Raw genomic sequence first — 27,096 nt, forward strand, 5'->3', positions numbered from 1 at the left:
CGCAGGGCAGGGTGTTGATGAGGCTAACAAACAACATCTGGAAAGGGGCTTCTGGCTTCAAGACTAGCCATAAATACAACCATGAAAAATAATAACGAGAACCCTTACTTGTGGCATTCTCAATGAGCAGACATTTCATTCTCCTGACCTTAGGGCAAACCTGGCTAAACTGATTTGCTAGTTGCTGACACTGGTGGCTCAGAGACAAGGCAGTGCTGGGGAAAAAAAAATCCCACCAGGTGCGACCCAGGCCCTGCTAAGTCTGCCCGACTCCTGCCCAGCGCTCTGTGATGCTTGCCTGCCTGGGTTCCAAGGGTTTCTCATACTGCTAACCTCTCTCTCTTCTCTCTCTCTCTTTCCTTCCGTTGGCCTTGCAGGGATATTGTTTGTGACAAACATTGATAGCTCAGACCCTGACCAGCTGGTCTATAAAACGCCAGAGCCCAGCGAACGGGTTCCCGGGAGTGTTGGAGATGTGGCCCACAATAGTTTCTTAGGTTTGTAAGGTGTTGGTGTGCCCGTCTCCTGTGATTTCTGCCTCTCGCCCTTTCTCCCCGGAAATCCCTCTTCTTCTTTAGCATTTCTCTTTTTCCCCCTGCTAGTCTATGTTGTTTCCCCCTTTCTGTTGTGTTTTGTCAGCCCCAACAACCCCTCCCCCCCAACCCCCCCCCCCCACCAATACATGAGTGGAGTGGGGTAGAGCAGAGAGCTACAGGTTCTGATTTAGCAATAGTCAAGTAATTTAGGCAGCTGTGACAGATTTAGGAGAAGCGGTTCTGGGTAAGTGGCTTTATAATAACTGACATCTAGGTGCAGTTAGTCTCTATATGCGTTATCATTAGTATCTTAGGTATTAAATTGACTTTTTGCCATGGGCCTTTTCTGCAGGTGCACCCTAATACTTGGAAAGCCCTTCTTAAGAAGGCATTCCGGCACCAACATTATAAGCTTTTCAGTGCCAGGTCTATTTAGCTGGGCATTTTTACATCATAGATCTTTTCCCTACTCCCTGAATTCTATTTTACTCTGTGTTTAAGATTTTGGGTTTTTGTTGATTTTGATTTTTTAAACCTATGTCTTGCATTTCATTTATTTGTTGGTTTTAAGTTCTATTTATAGATTACATGAATCTTATTTGCACTTTTGTATAGTCCCTGTAATTTTTTTTTTAAATAAAGGGCAACGAAGAAAGATTTGAAACATATAAACAGACAAAACCTATGTTTAAAACAATTAGAGAAGGGGTAGAGGAGCACAAGAGGTTTTGTGTGTGCTTTGAAGAACATGGTGCTGCATTCGGTGCATTGAAGAAAATAATCAAGTTCTGTGCTCCAAAGAAATTATGCCGTTTATATGTCTTCTTGCATAATGTTGGTATGTTTTAGTTTCATCCCAGTATTATCTGAGCTTCTGAGAGAATATAGAACTTTCAGTTTTGTGTGTGTGAAAGGGAGGAGCATAGTAGAACTGGAAAGGAAGCCAAATGTTGAGCTGTAAGCCTAGATTGGAGTGGAAAACGTCACAAGAGAGGGAGTGATAGCCATGAAGGGCAGGTCTGAGCTTGGTCACAGAAGTTCTACCTTCCTAACAGGAGCCTCTTTTGCTGATACTGCAAAATACATCCTTGCAACCCTGACAGCTAGAAACCTGAATCGCAATCTCAACCAAGCTCTTTTACGGCAGAGTCTTCAGTGGGGGAAGATAAAACCTAGGATGCAACTCTATGCACATTTACCTGGAGATGAGTCCCTAGTGAACACTGTGGGGACTTCCTTTTGAGTAAACAGGCATACAATTGCACTTAACTATGGGAAGATTAGCTGCTTTACAGGGATGCTAGATTTGCAAGGCAAAAACTGAGAGGTCCTGAGTACTGCCTTGGGGAGTAGAGGGTGATACTTGGGCCTTGACCTTGGGCCAGCCACCATCTCTCTGTGAGTAACCTACCTCACAGAGTTGTTGTGAGGATGAAATGGGGAGGGAAAGAAGAACCATTCTTCTTGGAGGAAAGGTGGAGTATAACAGCAATAATAAGAATTAAGAGTGGAGCACATGCTCAGTTCTTCCAGTGCGACTTAAAAGTGCTTTGCTTTTGGCTGGATTGTATTCTTGCTGTTTTCAACAAATGAAAGATGAGATTCCTGGGAATGGGGACCAGATTCCAGATAATGCACGGCATTCCACAAAAACAAACAAGCACCCAAAAAAAGAAGCAGCAGGCAAATTTCCCAGTGTATAAATAGCAACTTTACACGCACATACACACACTCAAACATGCCCCAACGCAAACATTACACACATGCACTCAGAACCAACTTGCATGTTTAAGAAAGCATCTTGCAATGTTTGCCTTCAGGTGGGGGATAGCTCAGTCGGTAGAACATGAGGCTCTTAATCTCAGGGTTGTGGGTCTGAGCCCCATGTTGGGCAAAAGATTCCTCCATTGCAGAGGGTTGGACTCAATGACCCTCGGGATCCCTTTCCAACCCTACAGTTTTACGATTCTACGGGTCTAACAAGGGGAGGTCTGGGACTGCAAGCTTGAATGCTCTCCTACATCATGAACTCTGTACATGTTGGAAGGTAGCACATAAGAGAGAAGTCTGAGCTGGGACACTTCTTTCTCATGCGCTCACTTTTTACATGAAGGCCGTTTTTGACATGGGGGAGCTTTCCGAGATGCCCACTCAGACCTTGGCTTCACACTGCTTTCTGTTTGGAATGAAACCAAACCATGATACATGGTTTGGGTTGCCAACTCCAAACTGTGGATTGTGGTCTGTTGCTCCCTCTAGAGGAGGAGTCATGCCGGAGCAATCAGGGTGTTCATGGCCTGCCGTTAACTATGGCTTGCTCTCATGAGCAAACACAGCCTGCAAACCCTCCAGGCTCCTTGCGGTGGAAATCCTGCACCGGTGACTGGCACGGGATGGGATGATGTACACTGCTTGAAGCCTGGCTACAGGCTCCTCTGAAAACTAGGTGCCCTTTGCCCTGATCAACATCAGAGGTGCAAGCTGCTCTGAAAGAACATAAGAGCGTGACGTCTGGCCATAGATCTATGTAGTCTAGCACCATGTCTCAGTGGGGTGTGAAAGAGGTAGCTGCCCTCTGTTATTTATATCTGGTATATATATTAAATAGAGGTATCCAGTCTGCTTGAAGAGGATTCAGTTTCTTGATGTTACAGCTACCAACTACAGATAGACCTCTTCCCAGTGAGCATGGCTAACCCTTTTAAGAGCTATTTATGCTAATGCCCTGCCCTGCCATTCTGTAGCAATGGACTCCATAAGCTAATCTCACATTGCATATCAATTTGCACTTCCTTTTGCTTCTCCTGAATCCGCCTTCAGTAAGTTTCATTGGCTGACCGTGAGTTCTAGCAATTTGAATGGACACCTCTCCAATGTAGAGCTGTGAAGGGCCCCTATTAACATTCGGCCCCTGACTTTACCCAGCTCCGTTGGGGGGAGGTGGCAGAGACATTTGGCAACTGCAGGTGATGGCGGCGTTGGAAGGGGCTTAGACTGTACGCGCCAAGGACTGGCATCACCCCTTGCCAATCCTCTGCTGTAAATGCTAGTCAGCAGGATACCAGCTGAGGAGCAAGTGGGTCACCGTAAGCTGGGGGGTGGTGGGGAGGAGTAGAGTGAAAAGCTGCAGGTGGGGTGGGAACTTCTGTGTAACTCACAGAGCATAGATAAGAAAGGTAAAATGCGAGCAGGGAAAACTATATAGTGCAAGAGGAAGAGGATTAGACTGCAGGTGTGGGGGTTGGCACCTAGGGGAGCCTGGAAGCACCCTTTTGCCACTGACTGCCCCTTGTTGCATGGTGTCTGTGTTGCTTGTGCCTGTCTGCATGCTTGTTTCTAAGCAGTGGGGAAGAATGCTCATTCTGGCTGATCCTACCTGATGCAGGAGCTCCATGCTTGGTCCATCATGTGTTCTCCCATATTCTAAGATGCAAGTGGCGCTGTGGTCTAAACCACTGAGCCCCTTGGGCTTGTCGATCGGAAGGTTGGCTCCCATTGCTCTGTCCCAGCTCCTGCCAACCTAGCAGTTTGAAAGCATGCCAGTGCAAGTAGATAAATTGTTACCGCTGTATTGGGAAGGTAAACGGCGTTTCCATGAGCTCTGGCTTCCGTCACGGTGTCCCGTTGCACCAGAAGCGGTTTAGTGATGCTGGCCACATGACCCGGAAAGCTGTCTGTGGACAAACGCTGGCTCCCTTGGCCTGAAAGCGAGATGAGCGCCACAACCCCATAGTTGCCTTTGACTGGACTTAAACATCCAGGGGTCTTTTACCTTTACCTTTTACCTTCTAAGACAGGGATATGGAACCTTCTGGCCTCCAAATATTGTTGGACTCCAACTCGCATTAGCCCCAACCACTATGGTCAGGGATGCTGGGAGGTTCAGCAGCACCCAGAGTCCTCACCGCTACGCTAATGCACCAGACCCTCCTGGGATTACAGTGGGCCAATCACTGAACAGGGAATGGGGCTGTGGGGCAGCTTTCTACTCATAGTTGTCCCCGCCCCCTGCTGTCCTCAAAAGAGCATCCCTTGTCTCACAGTAGGAAAGGAACCTACTGGGTTTCAGCTGCTGCTGATGGAGGAGGACAAGGGGTGGCAAATGACCAGCCCTGCTTGAAGACGTGAGGGGGACCCTACAGGGCTGGGGCCAAAGATTTCCTATTTTAGTTCTGTCACAAACGCTCCTGCTTCTTTCCAGCCCCACCTTCCTCCAACAGCCTGCCTCTTCCTTTTTTTTTTTTTATAAAATTTTTATTGGTTTTACAAAGTTTTTAAATAACAAACAAACACTTAAAAAGACAAACATACACGTATAGTTTCATACCATATTTTCATAAACCTCTTTTCTTGGACTTCCCCTCCCCCCCCCCTTTCTGCATCCCAATGTCCATAATTTTTAGCAACTCCCAATTGTTACTTCCAACCTCTGTCATCTTAGTCTTCTCTATGTTCTGACCATATATCACTGTATCCCTTTGTCTCTAAAAACCACAACACTTTAACATTCATTAAGTTTATAATAGTCCTTAAGGTAGCTTTTAAATTTTCTCCATTCTTCTTCCACCGTCTCCTTTCGTTGGTCACGGATTCTGCCTGTCATCTCAGCCAATGTCATATAGTCCATCACTTTCATCTGCCATTCTTCCAGCGTGGGTAGATCTTGTGTCTTCCAATACTTCGCGATGAGTATTCTTGCTGCTGTTGTAGCATACATAAAAAAAGTTCTATCCCCTTTTGACACCAATTGGCCGACAATGCCCAAGAGAAAGGCCTCTGGCTTTTTAGGAAAAGTACATTTAAGTACCTTTTTCATTTCATTATAGATCATTTCCCAGAAAGCCTTAATCTTCGGGCACGTCCACCAGAGGTGATAGAAGGTACCTTCAGTCTCTCTACATTTCCAACATTTATTATCGGGCAAATGGTAAATTTTTGCCAGCTTGACTGGAGTCATGTACCACCTGTAAACCATTTTCATAATATTTTCCTTTAAGGCATTACATGCCGTGAATTTAATACCGGTGTTCCATAACCATTCCCAGTCAGCTGACATGATATTGTGCCCAACGTCCTGTGCCCACTTAATCATAACCGATTTAACTGTTTCGTCCTGTGTATTCCATTTCAGCAACAAGTTATACATTCTAGATAAAATCTTAGTATTGGGTTCTAATAGTTCAGTTTCTAGTTTTGATTTTTCCACCTGGAAGCCAATTTTCCTATCCTGTTTAAAAAACTCCATTATTTGACGGTATTGAAACCAATTTTGTACTTTATGTTTCAGTTTCTCCTGGCTTTGTAGTTTAAACTTATCTCCATCCTGTTCCAAAATTTCCCAATACTTCGGCCATCCGACCTCCATATTGAGTTTCTTCACTGCTTTAGCCTCCACTGGTGACACCCATCTAGGGGTTTTGTTTTCCAACAAATCTTTATATCTTGTCCAAACATTATATAATGCTTTCCTAACAATATGATTTTTAAAAGCGCTATTAGCTTTGTCATACCATAAATATGCATGCCAACCAAAAGCATTGTTGAAACCCTCCAGATCCAAAATGTCCGTATTCTCGAGGAGCATCCATTCTTTCAGCCAGCAAAAAGCAGCTGCCTCATAGTATAATTTTAAGTCCGGCAGGGCAAAACCCCCTCTTTCTTTTGCATCTGTCAATATTTTAAATTTAATTCTGGGCTTTTTGCCCTGCCAGACAAATTTCGAAATATCTTTCTGCCACCTCTTAAAACATTCCAACTTGTCAAGAATCTGCAAGGTCTGAAACAAAAATAACATTCTAGGCAATACATTCATTTTGATCACCGCAATTCGGCCTAACATTGACAATTTCAAATTTGACCATATTTCTAGATCTTTTTTGATTTCTGACCAACATTTTTCATAGTTGTCCTTATACAGGTTCACATTTTTAGATGTCAAATAAACCCCTAAGTATTTAACCTTCTTAACCACTGTCAGCCCTGTCTCTTCTTGGAATTTCTCCTTTTCCATATCTGTTAAGTTTTTTCCTAAAACTTTGGTTTTTTGTTTATTCAACTTAAATCCAGCTACCTGGCCAAACTGTTGTATTATTTCTAGAACCTTTTTCGTACTAGTGATTGGCTCTTGTAAAGTCAAAACTAAGTCATCTGCAAACGCTCTTAACTTGTAATGTTTAGCTCCGACCTGCACTCCTTTAACCTGCTGGTCATTCCTTATCATATTCAGCAACACCTCCAGAACTGAAATAAAAAGTAATGGGGAAATTGGGCACCCCTGTCGTGTTCCTTTTTCTATCTTAAGCTCCTCAGTTACTACGTTGTTTACAATCAATTTAGCCTTTTGTTCAGAATATACTGCAGCCATACCATTCTCAAAACCTTGGCCTACCCCCATCCCATGAAGGTTCTTCATCATAAAGCTCCAAGAAATGTTATCAAAGGCTTTCTCCGCGTCCACAAAAATCAATACTGCTTTAGTGTTTATATTCACCTCTAGCTTTTCCAAAATGTCTATTACATTCCTTACATTGTCTGCCAGGTGTCTTTTAGGGAGAAAGCCTGCTTGGTTCTTATGAATCCTTTCCATCAACACTCTTTTAAATCTCTTTGCCAAAATGTCTGCAAAAATTTTATAATCCACATTAAGTAGTGATATTGGGCGGTAGTTCTTTAGTTGAGTCTTTTCAGTCTCTGTCTTTGGTATGAGTGAAATATATGCTTCTTTCCACGATTCAGGTGCCTTCTTTCCCTCAAGGATCTCATTACAGACTTCTTTTAATGGTTGAGTCAACCATTCCTTCAACGATTTGTAATATCTAGAAGTCAGTCCATCTGGTCCTGGAGATTTGCCCAATTGCATGTTCTGAATGGCGGCCTCTATCTCTTGTTCTGATATTCTCTGGTTCAGATCCATCTTACTTTGATGAGAGATTTTTTGTAGTCCATATTTATCAAGGAATTTGTCTATATCTTCTTCACTTTGCGAACCTTGAGTATATAGCTTTTTAAAATAACTCAAAAAACAGTTTCTAATTTCATTAGGTTTAGATATATTCTTTCCATCCACTTCTAGGCTTGTAACCGTATTCAATTTCTGCCTTTTCTTCAATTGCCATGCCAGAAGTTTGCCACATTTATTTGCTGATTCAAATGTCTTTTGTTTCATTTGTTTTATCTTCCATTCAATCTCTTGGTTCATCAATTCCATATATTGTATTTGATATAGCTTGATCTCTCTTAGAATCTCCTGGGACTTTGGTTTTGTTCTTAATTTTTTCTCTCCTTCCTTTATCTTTTCCAAAATCTTTTCTTTTTTCTCATTTTGTTTTTTCCTCTTTATTGAATTTTGTTGAATCAGGAAGCCTCTCATCACTGCTTTACTTGCGTCCCAGATCACTCTCTTTTCCACATCGGTCCTCAAATTTATTTCAAAATAGTCTTTTAGAGTTTTTTGGGCCTTCATAAGGATCTCCTTATCTCGAAAGAGGGTGTCATTCATTCTCCATCTGAATTGACCAGTTGTTGTAAGTTTCATCTCCATCCTCACGGCATTATGGTCGGAGCAAGTTTTTGGGCAGATTTCCACCTTCTTAACCTTTGGAGCCATACCACTAGTAATCCAAATTTGATCGATTCTGGTCCAGGTCATCATTGCTTGAGAGAAAAAGGTTCCCTCTCTCTCCAGAGGGTTCCTTGTTCTCCATATATCTATCAAATCCATGTTTTCCGTCATTTCGAAGAAAGTCTTAGGAAGTCTCCCTTCCTTGCTAACTGTTAGTCTTTGTGCCTTGTCCATGTTAGTGGAGACCACACCATTCATGTCTCCCATAATTATCATATTGTAATCCAGATAGTCCATCAGAGTTTCATGAAGTCTCTTAAAGAAGTCAGATTTACCTTCATTTGGTGCATAAATTCCCACAACTAAAAGTTTTTCTCCTTGTATTTGTATCTCCACAGCCAGGTGTCTCCCTTGTTCATCTTTAAATATCATTCTTGGGGCCCATTTCTCTTTCACGTATATTACAACTCCTCTTTTCTTGACTTTATCTGATGCAATAAATTCTTGTCCTAGTCTTTTATTTATAAGTAGTCTTCTATGGGCTCTAGTTATATGAGTTTCTTGTAGACATATCAAGTCCAGTTGTTCTCTGTTCAAAATATGAAACACTTGTCTTCTCTTCAAAGGCCCATTCAGTCCATTACAATTCCAGCTAAGGAATTGCAAGGCCATCTTATTATTTTTCTGAAACTCCTCCAACAGCTCCAAGTTGTTGCTCTTCTTCTGATGGTGGTGGTTTTTGTCCAAACGAGAGATTCAAGATATCTAGTACTCTCCTCTGTTCTGCAAGTACGTCCACTGTCCCCTTCTGTAGGTCCTCCTGATTTCTTGCTAAAAATTTGTCCTTGTCTTGAATAGTCTTTATCTTCACCTTCTTTCCCCTGTAATCAAATGACAGTCCTTGTGGGAATTCCCACCTAAAGCGGATAGAGTTTTTCTTCAGCAGAAGAGTCAAATCTTTGTAGAAGTTTCTTAAATCCAGAATATATTTTGGAATATCTTTAAAAATCTGTATAGCTGAATTTCCAATTTGCAAGGCCTTTCCAAAGTGTAGTCCTAATATTTTGTCTCTTTCGTCCTTGGATCTAAATGTAATCAGGCAGTCTCTCGGGGTCTTTCTGTCCTGCTTTTTGCCCAGTCTGAAAGCTGTTGTAATTTTGAATTCGTCTTCTTCAAGATCCCAGCAGTCAACAAACTCCCGTGTCAGATATTCTGCGAGATTGTCTCCTTCATTCTCTGGAATCAGTCTTAATTTTAAGTTTCTCTCTTTTCTCTGTAACTCCCACAGGGCCAAAGTTGCGTCGTGTTCATAAACCTTCTTAGCGATCGGCTCTAATTTCTCTTGTGTCCCTTCAGCAGTAACTTTGGCATCTTCAGCAATTTTACGCGTAGTAGCATTTTCCTCCACCAATTTATTTATTGATTCTGTATTCTGGTTTAGTCTTGCTGATATTTCTGTTAATTTTTGTGTATTTTCTGAAGTCTGTTTTGTCAGAGACTCCAAAGATTGATTTATTTTAAGCAGGGCTTCTGTCACGGCATCCATAGAGGCAGCCGTCCCTTTTTCTTGTCCTGTTGTTCCTGCAGATCCAATGGTTACGCCTGAAATTGAGCCTCTTTTCTTTGTCTGTTGCTGCAGCTGCTGTTGTTGTTGTTGCTTGGTCTTGGCTCTTGTAACTATCTCTTCTTGTGAGCCACTCATGTCAAGGTCGTTTCTCACGGGAGCTATTCCCCGTTGGGAAATTCCACTGTCCCAAGCTGTGCCAAGTTTTACTTTACCCTCTAGAGGGAGCAAATCAAAATGGCCAAAAATAAAATGTCCAAATACAAAGACAAAGGAGAATATCCAAGGATGTAAAAAGAAAAGTTTTTTAACGCAGTTAAAGCAAGTATAACTGGAGGCTTATAGCTACAAATTGCCACAGTTTCCCAATATATACTGTTTCATCTTGTGATGTACTGTAGCCAGGCACTGTATAAACTTTGTATCGCAGTATCACTTTTACAGGAGAAAGTCAGTTCAGTGTTCTATTGTCCTAAAAGGCAGACCGTTTCATACTTTTATTAGCTGAGACAGCAGAGGATTTTTACTGTAAATAGGTCGTGCAGTTACTAAAGTCTCTTTCAGCTCCCCTCTGCCCTGCTAGCTAGAGGGGAGATCTAAAGTCTGAGTGTCCGGTTTAGTTATATAAAAGCAAGTTTCAACGGATGCAGATTTAGAGTTCCGTTGCTTTCATTTTCATGCAGTCGGGGGGAGGGAGACTTCCTTGATTTAACCTCCCCGCTTTTAGTCCGATTTTCAGAATTTGAGGGGTCCCAATTGTTTTCAGTTCCTACTCACGGGAATTCAGTCCAAATTTTCTTTCAGGAAGGAATCGGCGCTCTCCGCTTATGGCGACGCGGCTTCACTCCGCAGGCTGGGTGACGACTCTCAGCACCGCGCTCACTCCCGATGCCGCTCCGTAGCCTTTAAAAAGGCTCTTTCGCAGTACCGGGGGGCGCAAAGGTGCCCACCGAATCTCCTTGTTCTCAGGCTTCAGCGCCTGAGATTTTAGGGGTCCCCCGCTCGCCGTAGCGGGTAAGACCCAAACTTGCGGAGCAGTCCTTCTCCGGAGCTCGGAGGTAGGACCGCCATTAAGCGCTGGCACCAACCGGAAGTCTCAACAGCCTGCCTCTTCCAACCCTCCCAGTCTGCCACCCAGCTTACGGACTGCTCTTGCATGCATGCCAGCCACAGTGTGCCTTTGCTTTCCACCCAGCCACCATTTCACCCATTACAGCCCCTCCTGCCTCCTCAGAGCTGGACAGACGGTGTATCCAACACATTGCCTTCCAGATGTCTTTGGACTATAGGCCGGATTCAACTAAATAGTTGAGCTAGCAGGGACCAGTGCAATGAATCCCACTGGCAATGCAGGGCTTTCCCCTCTTTCCTCCACCCCCCTGGATCCAGGAGTACCCCCCAGAACAGCATTCACCAGAGAAAGAGGGGAAATATTTCCATCTGGCAAGCAAGGGTCCTTGCGCTGATGGGACGATCACCTTAGCATGACTTTGAGTTCCACCCCACAACTCTCATCTTCTCTAACCTTTGACCCTGCTGGCCGGGGCTGATGGGAGCCATAATCACCATGTTGGCCAACTCTGAGCAATGGCTGTGCCATGGATAGGACCAGATTTTAGTCCCGGGGCTACAAAGTGCCTTTTCCTATTTCCCCTGCAACCTATCACCATCCCTTCCAAGTTTGATCTTGGTTCTTCAAGGGATATTTTAGAGCTGTGGTTTAATGCCAGCGCTATCGTCGTTTGAGCCCTGCCACGCCAGCAGGCTTCACTGCTGCTCTGGAAGAGTCCTCCTGGCTGTTGTCTTTCCCCCTTTCATTTATTCATCCCTCTTTTCAAGTCCCATGTGCTTTTGGGGCTGAAAAACGGTTGTGGCTGAGAAGCAGAGAAGAGCTGTGAGCGCAGCGCCCTCAACAAACGGCAGTTCCCAGGATTTCTTGGGGGAAGTCACGTGCTTTCAATGTATGGTGGCACGTAGGCAGCCTATGCCTTGAAGGCTGCTTTCTGGGGAAAGCCTTGTATGCCCTATCAAACACATTTATCGAAAACCTCCTCTCCAGAGCAGAGGCCCCCAGTCCCGCTGCTGCTTCCCATCCCACCACGCAGAGCCTACTTGTAATGTATATATAAGGAGTCGCATTTGCATTCCTGGCCAGTGTCCATCCCTCAGCCGTGGACTTTCTCCCAGTTCTCTGACTCCCACAACACACAGTGGGGAAGGGGGTGGCAGGGAGAGAGTGTGGGTGGGAAGGAGGGGGTGGAGAGTCCACGGGCTTTTCCTGCAGGAAGAATCTTTTCAGAAAGGCAGATTTTTGTCATGAGAAGTATTTAACTCCGCAGCCATCAGAGGTGGTGGGAGGCATCCCTGACCCTCCTTCAGCAGCTAGTTCACATGTTTCTCAATTGCATTTGTTAATTCATTAAAATGTATATAAATTTTAATTGCCCTTTGTTGTGATGCTGAAGCCCAGCTTTAAAAAGCAACAGCAGCAGCTCTTTCGAGAACTAATAATAATAATCATCTTAAAGAAGGTGGCTGCTTTAAAACCAGTCAGCTGGACATCCTGCTCCTGTCCTGTGCATGTTTCCCAGTCCTTGGACAGAACTTGCTCCTCCTTTAAGAAGTCTGTTCTTTAGTACAGCCTTCCCCACCCTGGTGTTGGTCAGACATTGTTGGACTCCAGTTCCTATCATCCCATACCATTTGTTCTGCTGGCTGGGGCTGATGGGAGTTGGAGTCCAACAACTTCTGGAGGTCAGTGTGCTGGCTGACCTGCTGTAAATCACAAATAGGCAGACCCACATTATCCATATTCATGGCTAGATAATGGCATAAACCCCAGCTGCTTGTGACACTTGTTGGCCACTGGTTGGCCACTTGATGGCCACTGGTTGGCCATTATGAGCTTATCCACACATATTTTGCCCTGCTCTTTCCAGCCACAGGTATGTGCTTAAAGCTCTGTGCCCAAGTTTTTTTTGGGGGGTGGTGGTGGTGTTACCTCTGAGCTTTCCTAGTAACAACTCGCTCTTTAGTGGTCAATCGGAGCAAAGTCAATTCTGGTTTTCCTCGGATTGCTGTTTGCTCCAACTGAGCTTTAAAGAGCAGGTTATCATGGGGCAAGCTCCAGAGCAGAAAAAGAGGGTGCTCAGACACAGAGCTTTAAAGTACGGACCATGTCTGGAAAGAGTGGAGGAAAGGTAAGTGTGGATAAACCCTAAATTAGCCCTAGTGTCAAGAAACATGAAGATATGCAATTCCAAATTCAAGCAGCTGAGGAGGCAGATAACATGTTCCTTATCTTACCCACTGAGGCTAACATGGGGTAGGTGAAAAGCAACAAATTGAGAAAATGGAGAACAAATCTGGCTACCTAGGAATTAAGAAATAAGTTTGTTCACATGTGACTTTAAGCAGTTTTCCAATGAAACAAAATTGTGAAAATAACAGCTTTCATTTACATCCCCCACCCAAATGAAATGGACAGTTTCTAAGCATTGGTGGTTCGTACAATGTGCATTGTGTACATGCGCATGTGCACATTAAGTTCAGAAGCCAGGAGTTGGACCAGTGTTGAGATCTTACGACTTTAAAGCTTTTATTGGTGATTTGGGGACCGCATCCGTCTTTTCATACTAACACCTTTCCACAACAGCCTCACCCTCCGTGATCACTGACGTGCTTTTCTGTTGTTCCAGGGTTTTCCCTTGACTCTGGAGTGGGGATTACCAGGAAGAATGAGCTGAGCTTTGTAACAGGGGCTCCTCGAGCCAACCACACGGGGGCTGTGGTGATCCTGCACAAAGACAACGTCAACCGCCTGGTGCCTGAGGTTATCATCCCAGGAGAGAAGCTCACTTCATCCTTTGGCTATTCCTTGGCCGTGGTGGACCTCAATCATGATGGGTGAGCAACATGGGATGGAGGCAGCATTCTGCCTGAATGATGCTTGGGCCCATTCTCTGTTTTAAAGGCTACTCTGGTCTGTTGGGTGGTAATAAGAGCATAAGGTGCCCTACTAGCAGGAGTTACAGCACAGGTGGGCAAGGGGTACAGGAGAAGTTGGAGCTGGGTTTGGTTTACAACTTGCTCCAGTGATTTACAAGATAACGGACTCCTAGCACACATTGCGAGAGCCACTGTGGTACAGCAGCTAGAACAGTGTCAAACTAGAGGTATGGAACCTGAGGGTCTCCTAATGTTGTTGGACTCCAATGTCCATCAGCCGCAGCTAGCCATGGTCAGGGATGATGGGAGTTGTAGTCCAATAACATTTGGATGTGTTCTTCCCTCTTGGACTGGGGGTGGGGTGGGGGTGGGGATAGGGTTGCCAATATTTCAGCTGGCTAATGTAGCATCGTGAGGTGTAGACACTACTAAATAATGCTGTTTATCTCCGTGATACAAAAGGCTACACCTGCCTGGTTTCTGCACATTAAATTGCCAATAAATGCATAGTAACAGATCAGGCTGTTGTTGTTTTTCTGGTGGATTAACAATCCTGCAGAAAGTGAGCTGCGTGTGGGAAAGCAGAAGTAGCTACATCCCATCTAAAATTTGGAATCCCATTATTCCATCGGATTAGCAACTCCACTCTTGGAAAAGATGTGGGCAATAATGTCTTCCCTGCGGGCTTCCCCTAGCAGGGGAAAATAAGACTCGCAACACAGTGAATGAAGAGTAACAATGTGTGGGTTTTGCTATAAGAGGTTTTGAGTCGCTTGCTCTTTTTCTCATTCTGGGTATCCAATGTGGCTACGGATACCCTGAGAGCAATGGGTGTTTCCATGGCAGCCGCACTCACTGCATGTTTTCTCTAGCTGGATGGACTTGGTGGTCGGAGCACCAAACCTCTTTGACCGCAAGGAAGGGATCGGAGGAGCAGTCTACGTTTACATCAACCAGGCAGGGCACTGGGACAATGTCCTCCCCATCCGCCTCAATGGTTCTTATGACTCTATGTTTGGTATCACAGTGGGGGCTGTTGGAGACCTCAACCAAGACGGCTTCCAAGGTGAGAAAACTGAGAGAGCCTGTGGCTGTGGGAATTGGCTGGTGGGGGTTCTTGAACTGGTCTGCTTGAAGTACCTATGACTGTAGGTTTAGAGGCAGGGGATGTCCTGTCAAGGGTCACAGGGGACCCAATCAATGGCCTGAGTCAGCAATTCAAGGCACCAACAGCACCTGCAGGACCACGGAGAGCTCCCTGTGGCAGCTAAACAAGCTGTTGCCTCTGAAAACACCTAGCTAGAATCGAAGCCTTCTATATGTTGACTGGACAAGTAGTGTATACAGTATGGCCCTCCTCCCAAGAGAGGCTGACTTCTGGTTAAAGGGCTCCTTTCCTTATTTTGCAGTCTTTGACTCCTGTGGTTTGGAGAGACAGAGCTACTATGGGAGACTTCTCTGAATTAGAGGAGAGCAGCAGGACTGTGTCCTCCAGCTGAGAGGATCTAGGTTACTGTTTTGACATATCTCCACTGGTTTTGAAGTCATTGAGGGAGGCATAGCAAAGCTGCCTTATACTGAGCCAGACCATTGGTCTGTCTGGAAGCTCCCCAAGGTTTCAGATGAAGGACATTTGCAGCCCGACCCAGGGATTGAACCTGTGACCTTCTGCATGCTATGCAGAGAGATGCCCAGCTGCTAAGTTAAGGGGTTCTGATGAAGTTCCTGGCAATTCTTACCTCCAGGATGGAGCTAGAAGCTCATCCTCCTCTGAGACATCCATTATGCAGTGCATGGTTTCTTTTTTTGTGAAATAGTTTTTATTTGATTTTACAAATTCATTCACATAAATAATATTATTACAAATAATAAAAGTTGCACAAGAATCTTCCGAATCTTAAGACTTCCCTCTTCCGTGAGTTCTTAAGTATCTTTTTAAACTGATTATTATAAGTCCATCTATTTTGCGGTCCTCCATTGTATCCAAAATCTATGTTTCATTGCAAGAGTTATTTAAAAGCTGCCAAAGAGTTCAAGTGTTTACAGTGGTCTTTCAGATACAATATAAATTTGTCCCATTCCTTGTTGAAGTTTTGATCCTCCCAATTTCTGATTTTCCTGGTTAATCGTGCCATCTCTGTGTAATGTAATCCAATAGTTTCATTTGCCAGTCCACCCAGCCTAGTAGGTATCTTGTCCTCTTTCCATCTCTGGGCAAGAAGCATCTTGCATGGTTTCTGGGTCATGGCTCATGACAAGGGAAATCTAGGAATCGAGCTGAGTGTCTGCATTTGAAAGCCATCTCCCTTAGCATCAGTGGAATGAACGTCCAAGTGTGCATGTTTATGATTGAAGTGTTTGGCTCTTGAGGATCCAGCTGGGAGAAAAACATGGGCAGGTTAAAGGAGGGGGAGTAGCTGCATATATGCGAATGTGAAACAGGAAAAAAAATGCAAGAGGCTGTGATGATCGCAGAGGTGTGGATATCTTGTGCTGCCCTGGTTTATGTGATAAAGATAGGGCAAGGTGTGCCCGCTTTGTAGACTGCTATGTACATTACGATGATCTGTGGCAGTATGCAATTATGTGAGAGACTCAAATTAGGTTGGCTGTGTGTGAAATGCTGGCAGGTGAGTCTGATGCATCTGCAGCCATTTTTGCCCAGGTTTGTATCTATACGTATCATGTGACAATAGATGGGGCTTCCTTTATGTGGCATTGTGGCTCTTCCATATATCTGGGTATAATTATACATCTCAGTTCATTTCTGAGAGCCAATATGAAGTCCAGAAATGTGGGAGACAAAGACAGTTCTTACCGTCGCTGTTGTTCGTTTTCTTCCAGACTTTGCAGTGGGAGCCCCATTGGATGGCGATGGCAAGGTCTACATCTATCATGGCAGTAATTCAGGGTTTGTCACCAAACCTGCTCAGGTCAGTCTCCCTTATCCCCACCTTGCAGTAAAAGGGAGCGGTTTGGGGAACACTGCGTTCCTGTGGCCTTCCTCCCTTTTCTCTTTGGCTGTGCATCCGTCCTTTGCTCTCACCCCAATCATGACCCAATTTATCGCTACCCTGTTTTGCCCCGTCATCCTCTGCAGATTCTGACTGGGGAGAGTGTTGGCGTCAAGATGTTTGGATATTCCTTTTCTGGAGGGTTGGATATTGATGGCAACCTCTACCCAGATCTCCTAGTGGGATCTCTTTCCAACACAGTAGTCCTATACAGGTGAGCATAAAGAAGGACAGAGGAACAAATCCTCATTGATTTGAGAGGCGTAAAATATATTGCAGTACAGCAACTAGTCCTATGGATTCACAGTCTGATGGAATTCAACCCACAGTCTGTCTCACACAGTTGCTTTCCCTTAAGAAGGAATCCTTCAGCCAGCAACTTGACATGCATGGGGTGCTCCTCTTTCACTGGGAGAGTCTCTTGTCCTGTCTTGCAAACAGAAGACCAGATAGCAAGAGGAGGTCCCTGTGGCAGGGCAGACCCAACAACAGAGAGTCAGTACAAGTAGCAGATTAGGTCATACCAGAGCATCAGAACCCCAGACAGCCCCATGCTGCCTGTTTAATCCATCAAGGTCTGGTATAGCTGTACGATTTGCCAGGTTCAGTGTAGGAATTTGAGACCAAGGTGGCCATAGTGATTGTAGGATTCTGGCCCAGGGGGCTGCTGACTTGGGGGAGGCTTCACTTTAGGACTCTCTGGGTGACTAGGTTTTGGTGTCGTGACTAGGTTTTGGTGTCGTGACCTCTGCCCAGTGTCCCCATTGCCATGCTCCTTGTCTCTCAGGTCCCTCTTTTTCACTGGTGCACTTTGGTAATTTTTTTAGACTCTGGACTTAATACTCTTGCAACAGTGGGGCTCTTTAGATGGCAATGTGAATTATTTCACTTCCTTTGGGATGGGATAAGCCAGGGGCCACGACACATCCATGGGCTCTGTACAGAATCTCCTGAAAGCTGCTGACCAACACAGAGGAACTTGACACATAATCTAAGGTCACCAAGGGATGACACCGAGACTGTAGTCCAAATCCAGAACTCCTGCAGCCAAACCGTTCTGCAAAAGAGATTGCTGATGTCAGTACAGGAAGGTGGCTGGCTTCTGGACTCCCATCACCACTGTGATGTGACTGTTCAGACTTTTGTAAAATGTAAAAAGCTGCTGCTGCTGCTGCTGCTGCTGCTGCTGCAATGTGTGTCAGAAAGAGGCTGATAGAAAGCATGGACGTTGTTGGGACTTTGGGGAAATAGAGAAAGCAAGACAGGGAAGATACAGTATCTCTTTGCTTACATCTGGGAGCTTTCCCATCCTTACTTGGATGTTCTGTTGAAGCTTCCTTGAACACACAGCAAGCAACACCCTTCTTAAGAACTCTGCATTACCAAGCAGGGTCCAATGACACCCACCCCACCCAAATTTGTCTGCAAGTGACCCAATCACTTATGAATGTCCAATCTATATTTTAGATCCCGACCTGTCATCCGCATCTCCAGAAATGTCACCATCTCCCCCCAGAATGTTGACCTGGAGGCCATGAACTGTCGCCACCATGTGGGCATCTGGTGAGAACTAGTCTTCTTAATGCACAGTCTCTTTCCTTGCTTCTTTGCCGCTCTTCCCGTTCCCTTTTGCACGTGATGCCAAATGGTGCTTTCATGGATGCGCCTATACACCTGTTGCCTTATCCTCTTGCATGTTAGGTATGCCCCAGTTTGAAAGCACACCAGTGCAACTGGATAAATAGGTACCACTGCGGCAGGAAGGTAAACGGCATTCCTGTGCACTTCGGCTTCCGTCACAGTGTCCCATTGCACCAGAAGCAGTTTAGTCATGCTGACCACATGACCCAGAGAGCTGTCTGTGGACAAACGCCGGCTCCCTTGGCCTGAAAACGATATGAGCACCGCAACTCCATAGTCACCTTTGACTGGACTTAACCGTCCAGAGGTCCTTTACCTTTTGACCGTTATCTGATCCAGTGGACCTAACACTATGCCAATCACCTGCATGCCTCTATGGGTAGGATTTTTACAGTCACCAGAGCAGAGCTATGGGTTTGGACACCTTATTTTTCTGGAGCTGTTTGTCCAGTTAGTGTATCTCCTGCCAGAATCCCACAGTGCATGTGTGGTCTTTGGGGTACATCTAATGATTTGGGGGAAGACTCAATGTTGCCCAGGGGGAGTGACGCACTTCAGTGTTCATAGCTCTCTTAATCCAGGACTAGTCCTCTTTAACTCTAGAAAACGGAGGTACCCCACACCCAAGATATGTTCAAGCCTGCTGAGCTCAGGAGAGCTCTACTGTTAATAAGAGTCTCTTCTCTGCTTTCTTCCTTAGCATGGATGTGAGAGCCTGCTTCAGCTACACCGCCAACCCCCCAAGCTACAGCCCGTCCATCAGTGAGTATTGACTGGGCCTCATCAGTAGTTACTTGTTGCCTTTGTGGTGCTTAGCTAGGTTACAAGGCAGCGCACTGTGTTCCCCACCCCCCTGTTGCATCTGGACTTTGTAGTAGTATCTGTCTCTCCGCACTGAGATAATAAGGAAACCCAGGAGATGCTGAATCCTGACACCAATAGAAGGAGCTTTCCGTCTCTTCCTCTTTTGCCCTCTCCCTTGCCCCAACTCACAGCCTCCGCTCCTTCCCCCAGTGCTTGAGTACACTTTTGACGCTGATACCGACCGCCGGAAATCAGGCCAGGCTTCCCGAGTCACCTTCCACAACCGGAAGCCCACAGACGCCGAGCACCAGTTCTCCGGGGTAGTGGAGCTGCCCCAGCAACATGTCCGTTCTTGTACCAAGGCCACACTGCAGCTGAAGGTGGGTCCCTCACTGGAGCATCCTTGGGCTGTTAGAACCACCTGCAATAGCTTTGGGAGCTCAGCCACTTAAAAGTAATTGAGGAATAAAGGAACTTGGGCATTGAAGGGAGCGGTATGGCAGCCCTGTTTAAGCACTAGGCTTACAACCCACACTATCTCTCCCACACCCCAGCTTTCTAGTATCCCTGAGTTAGAAATCCTGTGCTGGGTCACTGGGTAGTATACAAGCCCATGGGACATGGGTGGCGCTGTGGTCTAAACCACTGAGCCTCTTGGGCTTGCTGATCAGAAGGTTGGTGATTTGAATCCCTGCGATGGGGTGAGCTCCTGTTTCTCTGTCCCAACTCCTGCCAACCTTGCAGTTTGAAAGCATGCCAGTGCAAGTAGATAAATAGGTACCACTGTGGCGGGAAGGTAAACGGCGTCTTTGTGTTCTCTGGTTTCCATCACGGTGTTTATGCACCAGAAGCGGTTTAGTCATGCTGGCCATGTGACCGGGAAAGCTGTCTGTGGACAAACGCCGGCTCCCTCGGCCTGAAAGCGAGAGGAGCATCGCAACCCCATAGTCGCCTTTGACTGGGCTTAACCATCCAGGGGTCCTTTATCTTTTTACCTTTATACAATCTCATGCTGCGGGTCAGGAGGCAGGAACACGTTTGACTAATCTGTTTAGGGCCTGGACAGGATCTGAGCAGCAGGGGGTTGGAATTTGTTGTCATTTTGTGGGAGAAAAGGGAGTCATGGGAATTTTCTCTCTCCATAAAAAACAACAATGGCCTCTGTTGCAGGACCAAGTCCGGGACAAGCTGCATCCCATTGTGGTGATGATGAACTACAACATCAAGCATGCCCGCAGCAAGCGCCAGGCCCAGGGCGCCACGCTGGGCCCACTAATGCCGGTGCTGAATGTTGTGCCACCCAGCACTCAGAGGACAGAGGTAGGCATGTGTGACAGCTGGATCCAAGGCTGAAGCCTGGATCCCCTTCAACACGTGAGCAGCAAAGGCATGTTTCATTGAGAGAAACAAATGAGGAGCCTTATGTCTTGCCATTTATTCTGTCTCCCCTGTGCATTTTGGCTTGTTCAAAGATCTGCACTGTGCATTGGGTTGTGCACTATTGCAGCTTTTAAGCCAGTGTTTGTCTCCTGTAGGGGGTCTTTGTAAGAGTGCTTCTGGAGCTGCCCCCGCTTGTAGCTCTGCCATGCCCCCCCACCTTTGGGTGTTGTGTTCCCCCAGGTGAATTTCCTCAAGCAGGGATGTGGGGAGGACAAGATCTGTCAGAGCAACTTGCAGCTGAACTACCGGTTCTGTTCTCGTGTTGATGACGCTGTATTCCATCCCCTGCCCAGGTAAGAGCAGAGTATGAATTCTCACTTGGCATTGATGTGATTATTTGGTTTTGCTGTGTTTTCTGTTCTTGTAAATCACTGGAGGGGTGGGGGCTTGCTGGGGCTAAAAGGTGGTACAAAAATGTTTTTTTCTAAAAATAATTTTAGCAGAAACGTTTCTGGTGTCACACAGTAGTTGTGAGTGCAGAAACACGCAAGTTGCTGTGCCTTACCGTGCAACTCCAACACAATGGCATCCCTCCTAGATTTTTGTGAAGGGATGCTGCAGAGGTCAACCTTAACAGGCAGCTGGTTGAGACCAGGACCAGTTCACCTAGGCATAACCCCCCCAAAAAAACCCAAGGCCTTCATGGTAACCTCTCTTCCTTTCCTCCAGAGGCGACGATGGCTTGGATGTCTTTTCCATGAGTGACCAAAAAGTCGTAGCCCTTGAGATCCATGTCACCAACTTTCCTTCGGATGCAGCTGAGCCACAGCGGGATGGAGACGATGCCCACGAAGCCATGCTGCTTGTCTCTCTGCCACCTACCTTGTCCTATTCTGCTTTGCGCCTCTACGATGCCATGGTACACGTTGGAAATGGCTGTAATGTACTGTATAGTCCACAGAGGGGAGCATAGGAAAGAGCTGATCTATGGGATTGGCTGTCACAGATCTGATGGCACTCAGAAGAGATGCTTCCAGCGGCGCCTGGTGCTCTTTGGGACTGGTAGGGCAGGCCAACAGTAAGTGGAGCCAGAACTAATGAGAGGCGGAGCCTTGGGGGATTCAAGACAGGTGTGTGGAGCACTGCCTCATTTACCCTAATGGACCAGCCTCCACCAGCTGCTTCCGCAAAGGAGGCAGCTACCTCTGTGGTTGGAGGCTGACCGGAGTTTGAGGTTGCTGTAAATATTTTTGCAAAACATAATCGCCCTGCTCTTAAGCCAGAAAAGGCTACCAGAGCTGCTTACAGTCAAATGGTTAAAAAAACAAGGCAGTCCCCACCCACGGGCTTACAAATACACAATACAAAGGGAATGGTGAGGGGAAAAGAAGCAAATTCAAGCTCCAGTTCTTGGAGCTCTTAACACGATTGTAAAGAAAAGCTAGGGAACACGTTGGGCTACTTTTGAATCGTAACTTAGAGTAATACAGTCATACCTCAGGATAAATACACTTCAGGATAAGAATTTCAGGTTGCGTTTCGCCACTCGCGCATGCGCAAATGGTCAAAATGATGTCACGCGCATGCGCGGCAGCGGCAGGATGCACAGTCGCGTCTTACGTTCTATTCGGGATGCAAACGGGGCTCCGGAACGGATCCTGTTCGCATCCCAAGGTACCACTGTATAGGCTATTGAGCTATTATATATAGCACAATGAATGGCAATTTCCATATCTTTCCATTGCTTCAGTCCTTGCCATATTTTTCTAAATTATTTGAAATCTGATCTTTGGGGTGTGGAAATTGTTCGAGCCGATAATATGCAGCCATTTATTCTCATTGAATTGTTTGGGATCCTTGGTGCAGGATTTAGATCGGTGTGGGTTCGCAGTGGCATAGCGTGGGGGGTGCAGGGGGGCCGGCTGCACCGGGCGCAACATCGGGGGGTTAGGGTTAGGGGGCACAAATCCACGGGTTAGGGGGCGCAAATCCACGGGTTAGGGGGCGCAAATTACTTGCCTTGCCCCGGGTGCTGACAACCCATGCTACGCCACTGTGGGTTGGTAGGTTTTGTTTTCTTGTTAGCATAGATAAACACACAGCTCTGCAAACCTTCTGGTGATGAAAGAAAAACCTTGTCTTTCATAGGAGAAGGCCCCAACTTGTATGTCTAACCAGAGTGCCTCTTATATGGAATGTGAGCTTGGGAACCCCATGAAACGTGGAACACAGGTGAGGTTCAGATCTGCACCACCACTCCCCTCCCCTCCATGCTTCTTTCACAGCTCTTACTTTCACCTTAAACCCACCCCATTTCTCTCTTCAGGTCCGATTCTACCTTGTTCTGGAAACCTCAGGCATTACCTTGGAGACCACCGAGCTGGAAGTAGGGCTAAACCTTAGCACGTGAGTAGGGCGTCCCTTCCTCCCCAGAGCTGAGCTTGCTAGAGCCAAAGCAAAAGCACATTGCAGGAGCTCCTCCACAAGCAGTGCAAGACCTGTACAAGCTTATTTGGGTAAATTTGATGGCCCTGAGTTCAGATCTTGCAAGGTCAGCCTCCAAGAAATATAAACTGCTAAGCAACTTGGGTTTGCTTATGTTTTTGGAACTCCTTGATTTAGGTATCTTTTGCTATCATCAGGGGATTGTAGAAATTCCTCAGGTCAGGGGCGATGGGGAGGCTGCAGTAGGAGTCAGGCAGTTTATCAAGGGAAAGAGAGGGTACAGGTAGCAGAGATTGGCATGTGGGGGTATCAGTCCCTGTCGTTGGGCTACTTCCATCCAAACTGGTGTTTATTGAAACTGTATTCTGCAAAATATTCTTGACCAGTGCTGTTTTTCAGGGGATACTCAAGGGTACGCAGTATTGGCACCTCTTTTTGTTGTTGTTAAAAAGTGTGGCACTTATTGTAAATGTGGTGAGTGGCACTTATTTTTCTAGGCAAAAAAGCACTGTTCTTGACACAATAATTGCTGGTTGGTTTAGCCTGCTTTATTAGTTGTTCTGCCATACTTCCCCAGTGGGGACACGGGTGGCACTGTGGTCTAAACCACGAGCCTCTTGGACTTGTCGATCAGAAGGTTGGCGGTTCAAATCCCTGTGATGGGGTGATCTCCCGTTGCTCTGTCCCTGCTCCTGCCAACCTAGCAGTTCGAAAGCACGTCAGTGCAAGTAGATAAATAGGTACCGCTGCAGCGGGAAGGTAAATGGTGTTTCCATGCACTCTGGCTTTCAACACTGTGTCCCGTTGCGCCAGAAGCGGTTTAGGCCTGCTGGCCACATGACCCAGAAAGCTGTCTGTGGACAAACGCTGGCTCCCTCAGCCTCAAAGCAGGATGAGCGCTCAGTCACCTTTGACTGGACTTAATCGTCCAGGGGTCCTTTATCTTTACCTTACCTTTACTACCACATTGCAATCCAGAGGGGCTTTAGTACAACAAAATTAAACCGTAAGTGTTGTTGTAAAAAAAACGTACGGGATGTCGGCAGCATCTGCGGTGACAGGAAGCATTGTGACTACCCTGAAATCTTTTAGGCACAAACAATATTGAAAGTGAGCTTGCATATGATCCTCGTGATAGCACCACAAGCGCTAATTAGCACGAATGCGCAATAAAACAGGATGTCTGGAGAGACCTGTAAGCTAAACTCCTGCAACTCTCTTCTCTTCCACAGGATCTCAGAGCAGCCTGGGTTGGCGCCAGTGCAAGCACGTGCCCACGTGATCATGGAACTTCCTCTCTCTGTTTCTGGGTAAGGGTCACATGGGGGTAGTTCCCATCCAGTTCAAGTTAACGCTACTTCATTGTCAGTGTGTTAAAAAGTTTTGCACCTGCTGAGAGATGCATCCAGAACAGAAGCGTTCTAGAAGCATGCATGATAAAAAGCCACCTGGAATTTAATACAGTGGTACCTTGGGTCTCAATCTTAATCCGTTCTGGAAGTCCGTTCCAAAACCAAGGCACGCTTTCCCATAGAAAGTAATGCAAAACGGATTAATCCGTTCCAGACTTTAAAAAACAACCCCTAAAACAGCAATTTAACATGAGTTTTACAATCTAACGAGACCATTGATCCATAAAATGAAAGCAATAAACAATGTACTGTACTATAACATAATTAAGACAGTATTGTAGATGATAAAAATTACAATTAATTTTTTTTCTTACCTGCACTAATGATAGTCATTGTTTGGATGGGGGGATTTTATCCACTTCCACAATCACACAATCAATCAACCAGTAGCTGAACTGGGTTCCACACAGTCACAAAAACAAATTAAACCAAAAAGCCTCAAAAACAAAAATGCAAAATGAATAGCAAAAACAAAAGTGCTAAACTTAATCTGTTCTGAAAGTCCATTTGACTTCCGAAGTGTTCAAAAACCAAGGCACAGCTTCTGATTGGTGCAGGTGCCCCGGAAACAAAAGCCAACAGCCGCATTGGATGTTCAGCTTCCAAAAAATGTTCAAAAACTGGAACACTTACTTCCAGGTTTTTGGAGTTTGAGAACCCAAGTGTTTGAGAACCAAGGTTTTTGAGAACCAAGGTACCACTGTATTTGCTCATGGGTCATTCTTAAAAAATCTACCTTGTATTTTAAATTTTGATATAACAATTCCCGCATGTCATTCTTCCATGAAGCCCATTCCAAAACGCTCCAATGGTGGAAAAGTTGCATTGTAAGAGGAATCGCATGCAAATGTGTTAAATATGTGTATTTTGTTCATAAGAGTATATTGGGCTGCCTTCATACACAAGTCAATCCCTGCTCCTAGCCTGCCTTGACCTTCTCTGCCAATCATAGACATTCACGGGACCTTATTTTCTCCACTTAGGGTGGTGAACTGCACACCAAAATAAACTGGTTCTGTCCTGAATCATTGGTAGCAGGGGCAGTGCCGGATTTACATATAAGCTAAACAAGCTTTAGCTTAGGGCCCCGCTCTCTTGGGGCCCCAAAAATTTTTTTAAAGGGGGGGAACTGGATGTACATTTCCAAATATAAGAGGAAAAACAAATAAAACCTACATACCTATTAGGTCCATAAATTACCACACAGCATATATCCAACACAAAAAACAGCGACAATTTGTTGTTGACAAAGGACAACTGGACATATAAAGGGCCCCATTACCTTCAGTAGCTTAGGGCCTCATCAAACCTCAATCCGGCCCTGGCCAGGGGGCCTGTTCACATGGCCAAAGAGAATAAATCGAAAAAGCTACGCTGCTTGTGCACAAAACTCAATGCGCATCCATACAGAGCAGATTAGCAGAGATTGAGGTCACGTCTACCCCATACATTTAAAGCTTTCTTATACCTCTTTGACCTTCATGGCTTCCTCAGAGAATCTTGGGAATTGAGGTTTGTTCAGGATGCTGAGAGATGGGAGGAGACCTGTCACAGAGCTACAGTTCCCAGCACCTGTGATGTGCCCGGGGCTTCTGTTTCTCCAGCTTCCCATGTACCCTCATGTGGTGTAATGGTTAGAGTGTTGGACTAGGACCTTGGAGAGCAGGGTTTGAATCCCCTCTCAGCCACAAAGCTCACTGGGCGATCTTGGGCCAGTCACCGTCTCTTAGCCTAACCCTGCCTCATAGGGCTGTTGTGAGGATGGAATGGGGATGACGACGACAACAACCACGTACATCACCTTCAGCTCCTTGGAAGAGAATAAATAATCTAATTAATAAACGATCTCTTCTTTTTCTCTGCAGAGTGGCCGAACCAAATAAGCTCTTCTTCAGCGGGGTGGTGCGGGGCGAAAGTGCCATGAAGAGGGAAAGCGAGGTGGGCAGTCCTTTTCTCCTCCAAGTGACGGTGAGTGACACTTGTCCCCTCCAGATCGAAGCCTTGAGCCGTCGTTCGCAAACCCTTCAATCAGAGTATTTCTAGAGTATTGTAGCCAGTTACTGCTAGAACTCAGGAGGTTTGGAGGTGGGGGTCTGTTCTGAATAGGGAATGGGATCTAGGGTGTTTGAGAGAAAGAGATTGTGGGTTTTTTATTTATGGTTACTGTGTCCTCCCTGTGCAACTGCCGATTTACTTTCTTCCTTTCTCTATACAGTGGTGCCCCGCAAGACGAACGCCTCGCAAGATGGAAAACTCGCTAGACGAAAGAGTTTTCCGTTTTGGAGGTGCTTCGCAAAACAAATCTCCTATGGGCTTGCTTCGCAAGATGAAAATGTATTGCGAGTTCCTGCGGTTTTTTTTCCTCCCCCCTTTTTCTAAGCCGCTAAGCCGTTTATCCGCTAAGCCGACAAGCCGCTAAAAGCCGCTAATGGCGCTAATAGCGCTAATCCGCTAATCCGTCAATGGGCTTGCTTCGCAAGACGAAAAAACCGCTAGACGAAGAGACTCACAGAACGGATTCTTTTCGTCTTGCGAGGCACCACTGTATATCAATGGGATATCCTGCTCCAATAATCTTAATCAATCAAGCGAACATTTATTGTGTGTGACTAAAAGCCATTACAAATTCAGTTACAGATCCAGCAAGTCAATTAAAACCTGTTAAAAGAAACCCAGAGATATAGATCCATTTACAATAAGTCAAATTAATGAATCGCCTGCACAGTATTGTCTTTTATACAGCTGGCATGAGTACTTTTTTAGCGACTTTAGAAAATAGGGCTGTTTTGCA

The 27,096-nt window shown here is 45.7% G+C and overlaps 1 protein-coding gene across 7 annotated transcripts in view; it reads left to right on the forward strand.

The window, feature by feature from the left end:
* ITGA7 (integrin subunit alpha 7) overlaps positions 1 to 27,096 on the forward strand; it is a 96,909-nt gene that overhangs the window by 60,291 nt on the left and 9,522 nt on the right. For 6 of the 7 annotated variants that reach the window (XM_082212395.1, XM_082212397.1, XM_082212398.1 and 3 more), the window contains 14 exons: positions 13,360 to 13,567; positions 14,482 to 14,675; positions 16,454 to 16,542; positions 16,710 to 16,837; positions 18,091 to 18,186; positions 18,965 to 19,026; positions 19,279 to 19,448; positions 20,239 to 20,388; positions 20,689 to 20,801; positions 21,178 to 21,367; positions 22,597 to 22,680; positions 22,775 to 22,854; positions 24,126 to 24,203; positions 26,171 to 26,273. In XM_082212395.1, coding sequence (XP_082068521.1) covers positions 13,360 to 13,567; positions 14,482 to 14,675; positions 16,454 to 16,542; positions 16,710 to 16,837; positions 18,091 to 18,186; positions 18,965 to 19,026; positions 19,279 to 19,448; positions 20,239 to 20,388; positions 20,689 to 20,801; positions 21,178 to 21,367; positions 22,597 to 22,680; positions 22,775 to 22,854; positions 24,126 to 24,203; positions 26,171 to 26,273 — 1,745 coding nt within the window. Of the gene's footprint in view, positions 1 to 377; positions 498 to 13,359; positions 13,568 to 14,481; positions 14,676 to 16,453; positions 16,543 to 16,709; positions 16,838 to 18,090; positions 18,187 to 18,964; positions 19,027 to 19,278; positions 19,449 to 20,238; positions 20,389 to 20,688; positions 20,802 to 21,177; positions 21,368 to 22,596; positions 22,681 to 22,774; positions 22,855 to 24,125; positions 24,204 to 26,170; positions 26,274 to 27,096 lie in introns of all 7 variants that reach the window. The other variant, XM_082212396.1, reaches the window with a different exon arrangement.

The sequence above is a fragment of the Podarcis vaucheri genome, assembly GCF_965113315.1.
Source record: "Podarcis vaucheri genome assembly, chromosome: 2".
In the NCBI taxonomy this organism is placed as follows: Eukaryota; Metazoa; Chordata; class Lepidosauria; order Squamata; family Lacertidae; genus Podarcis; species Podarcis vaucheri.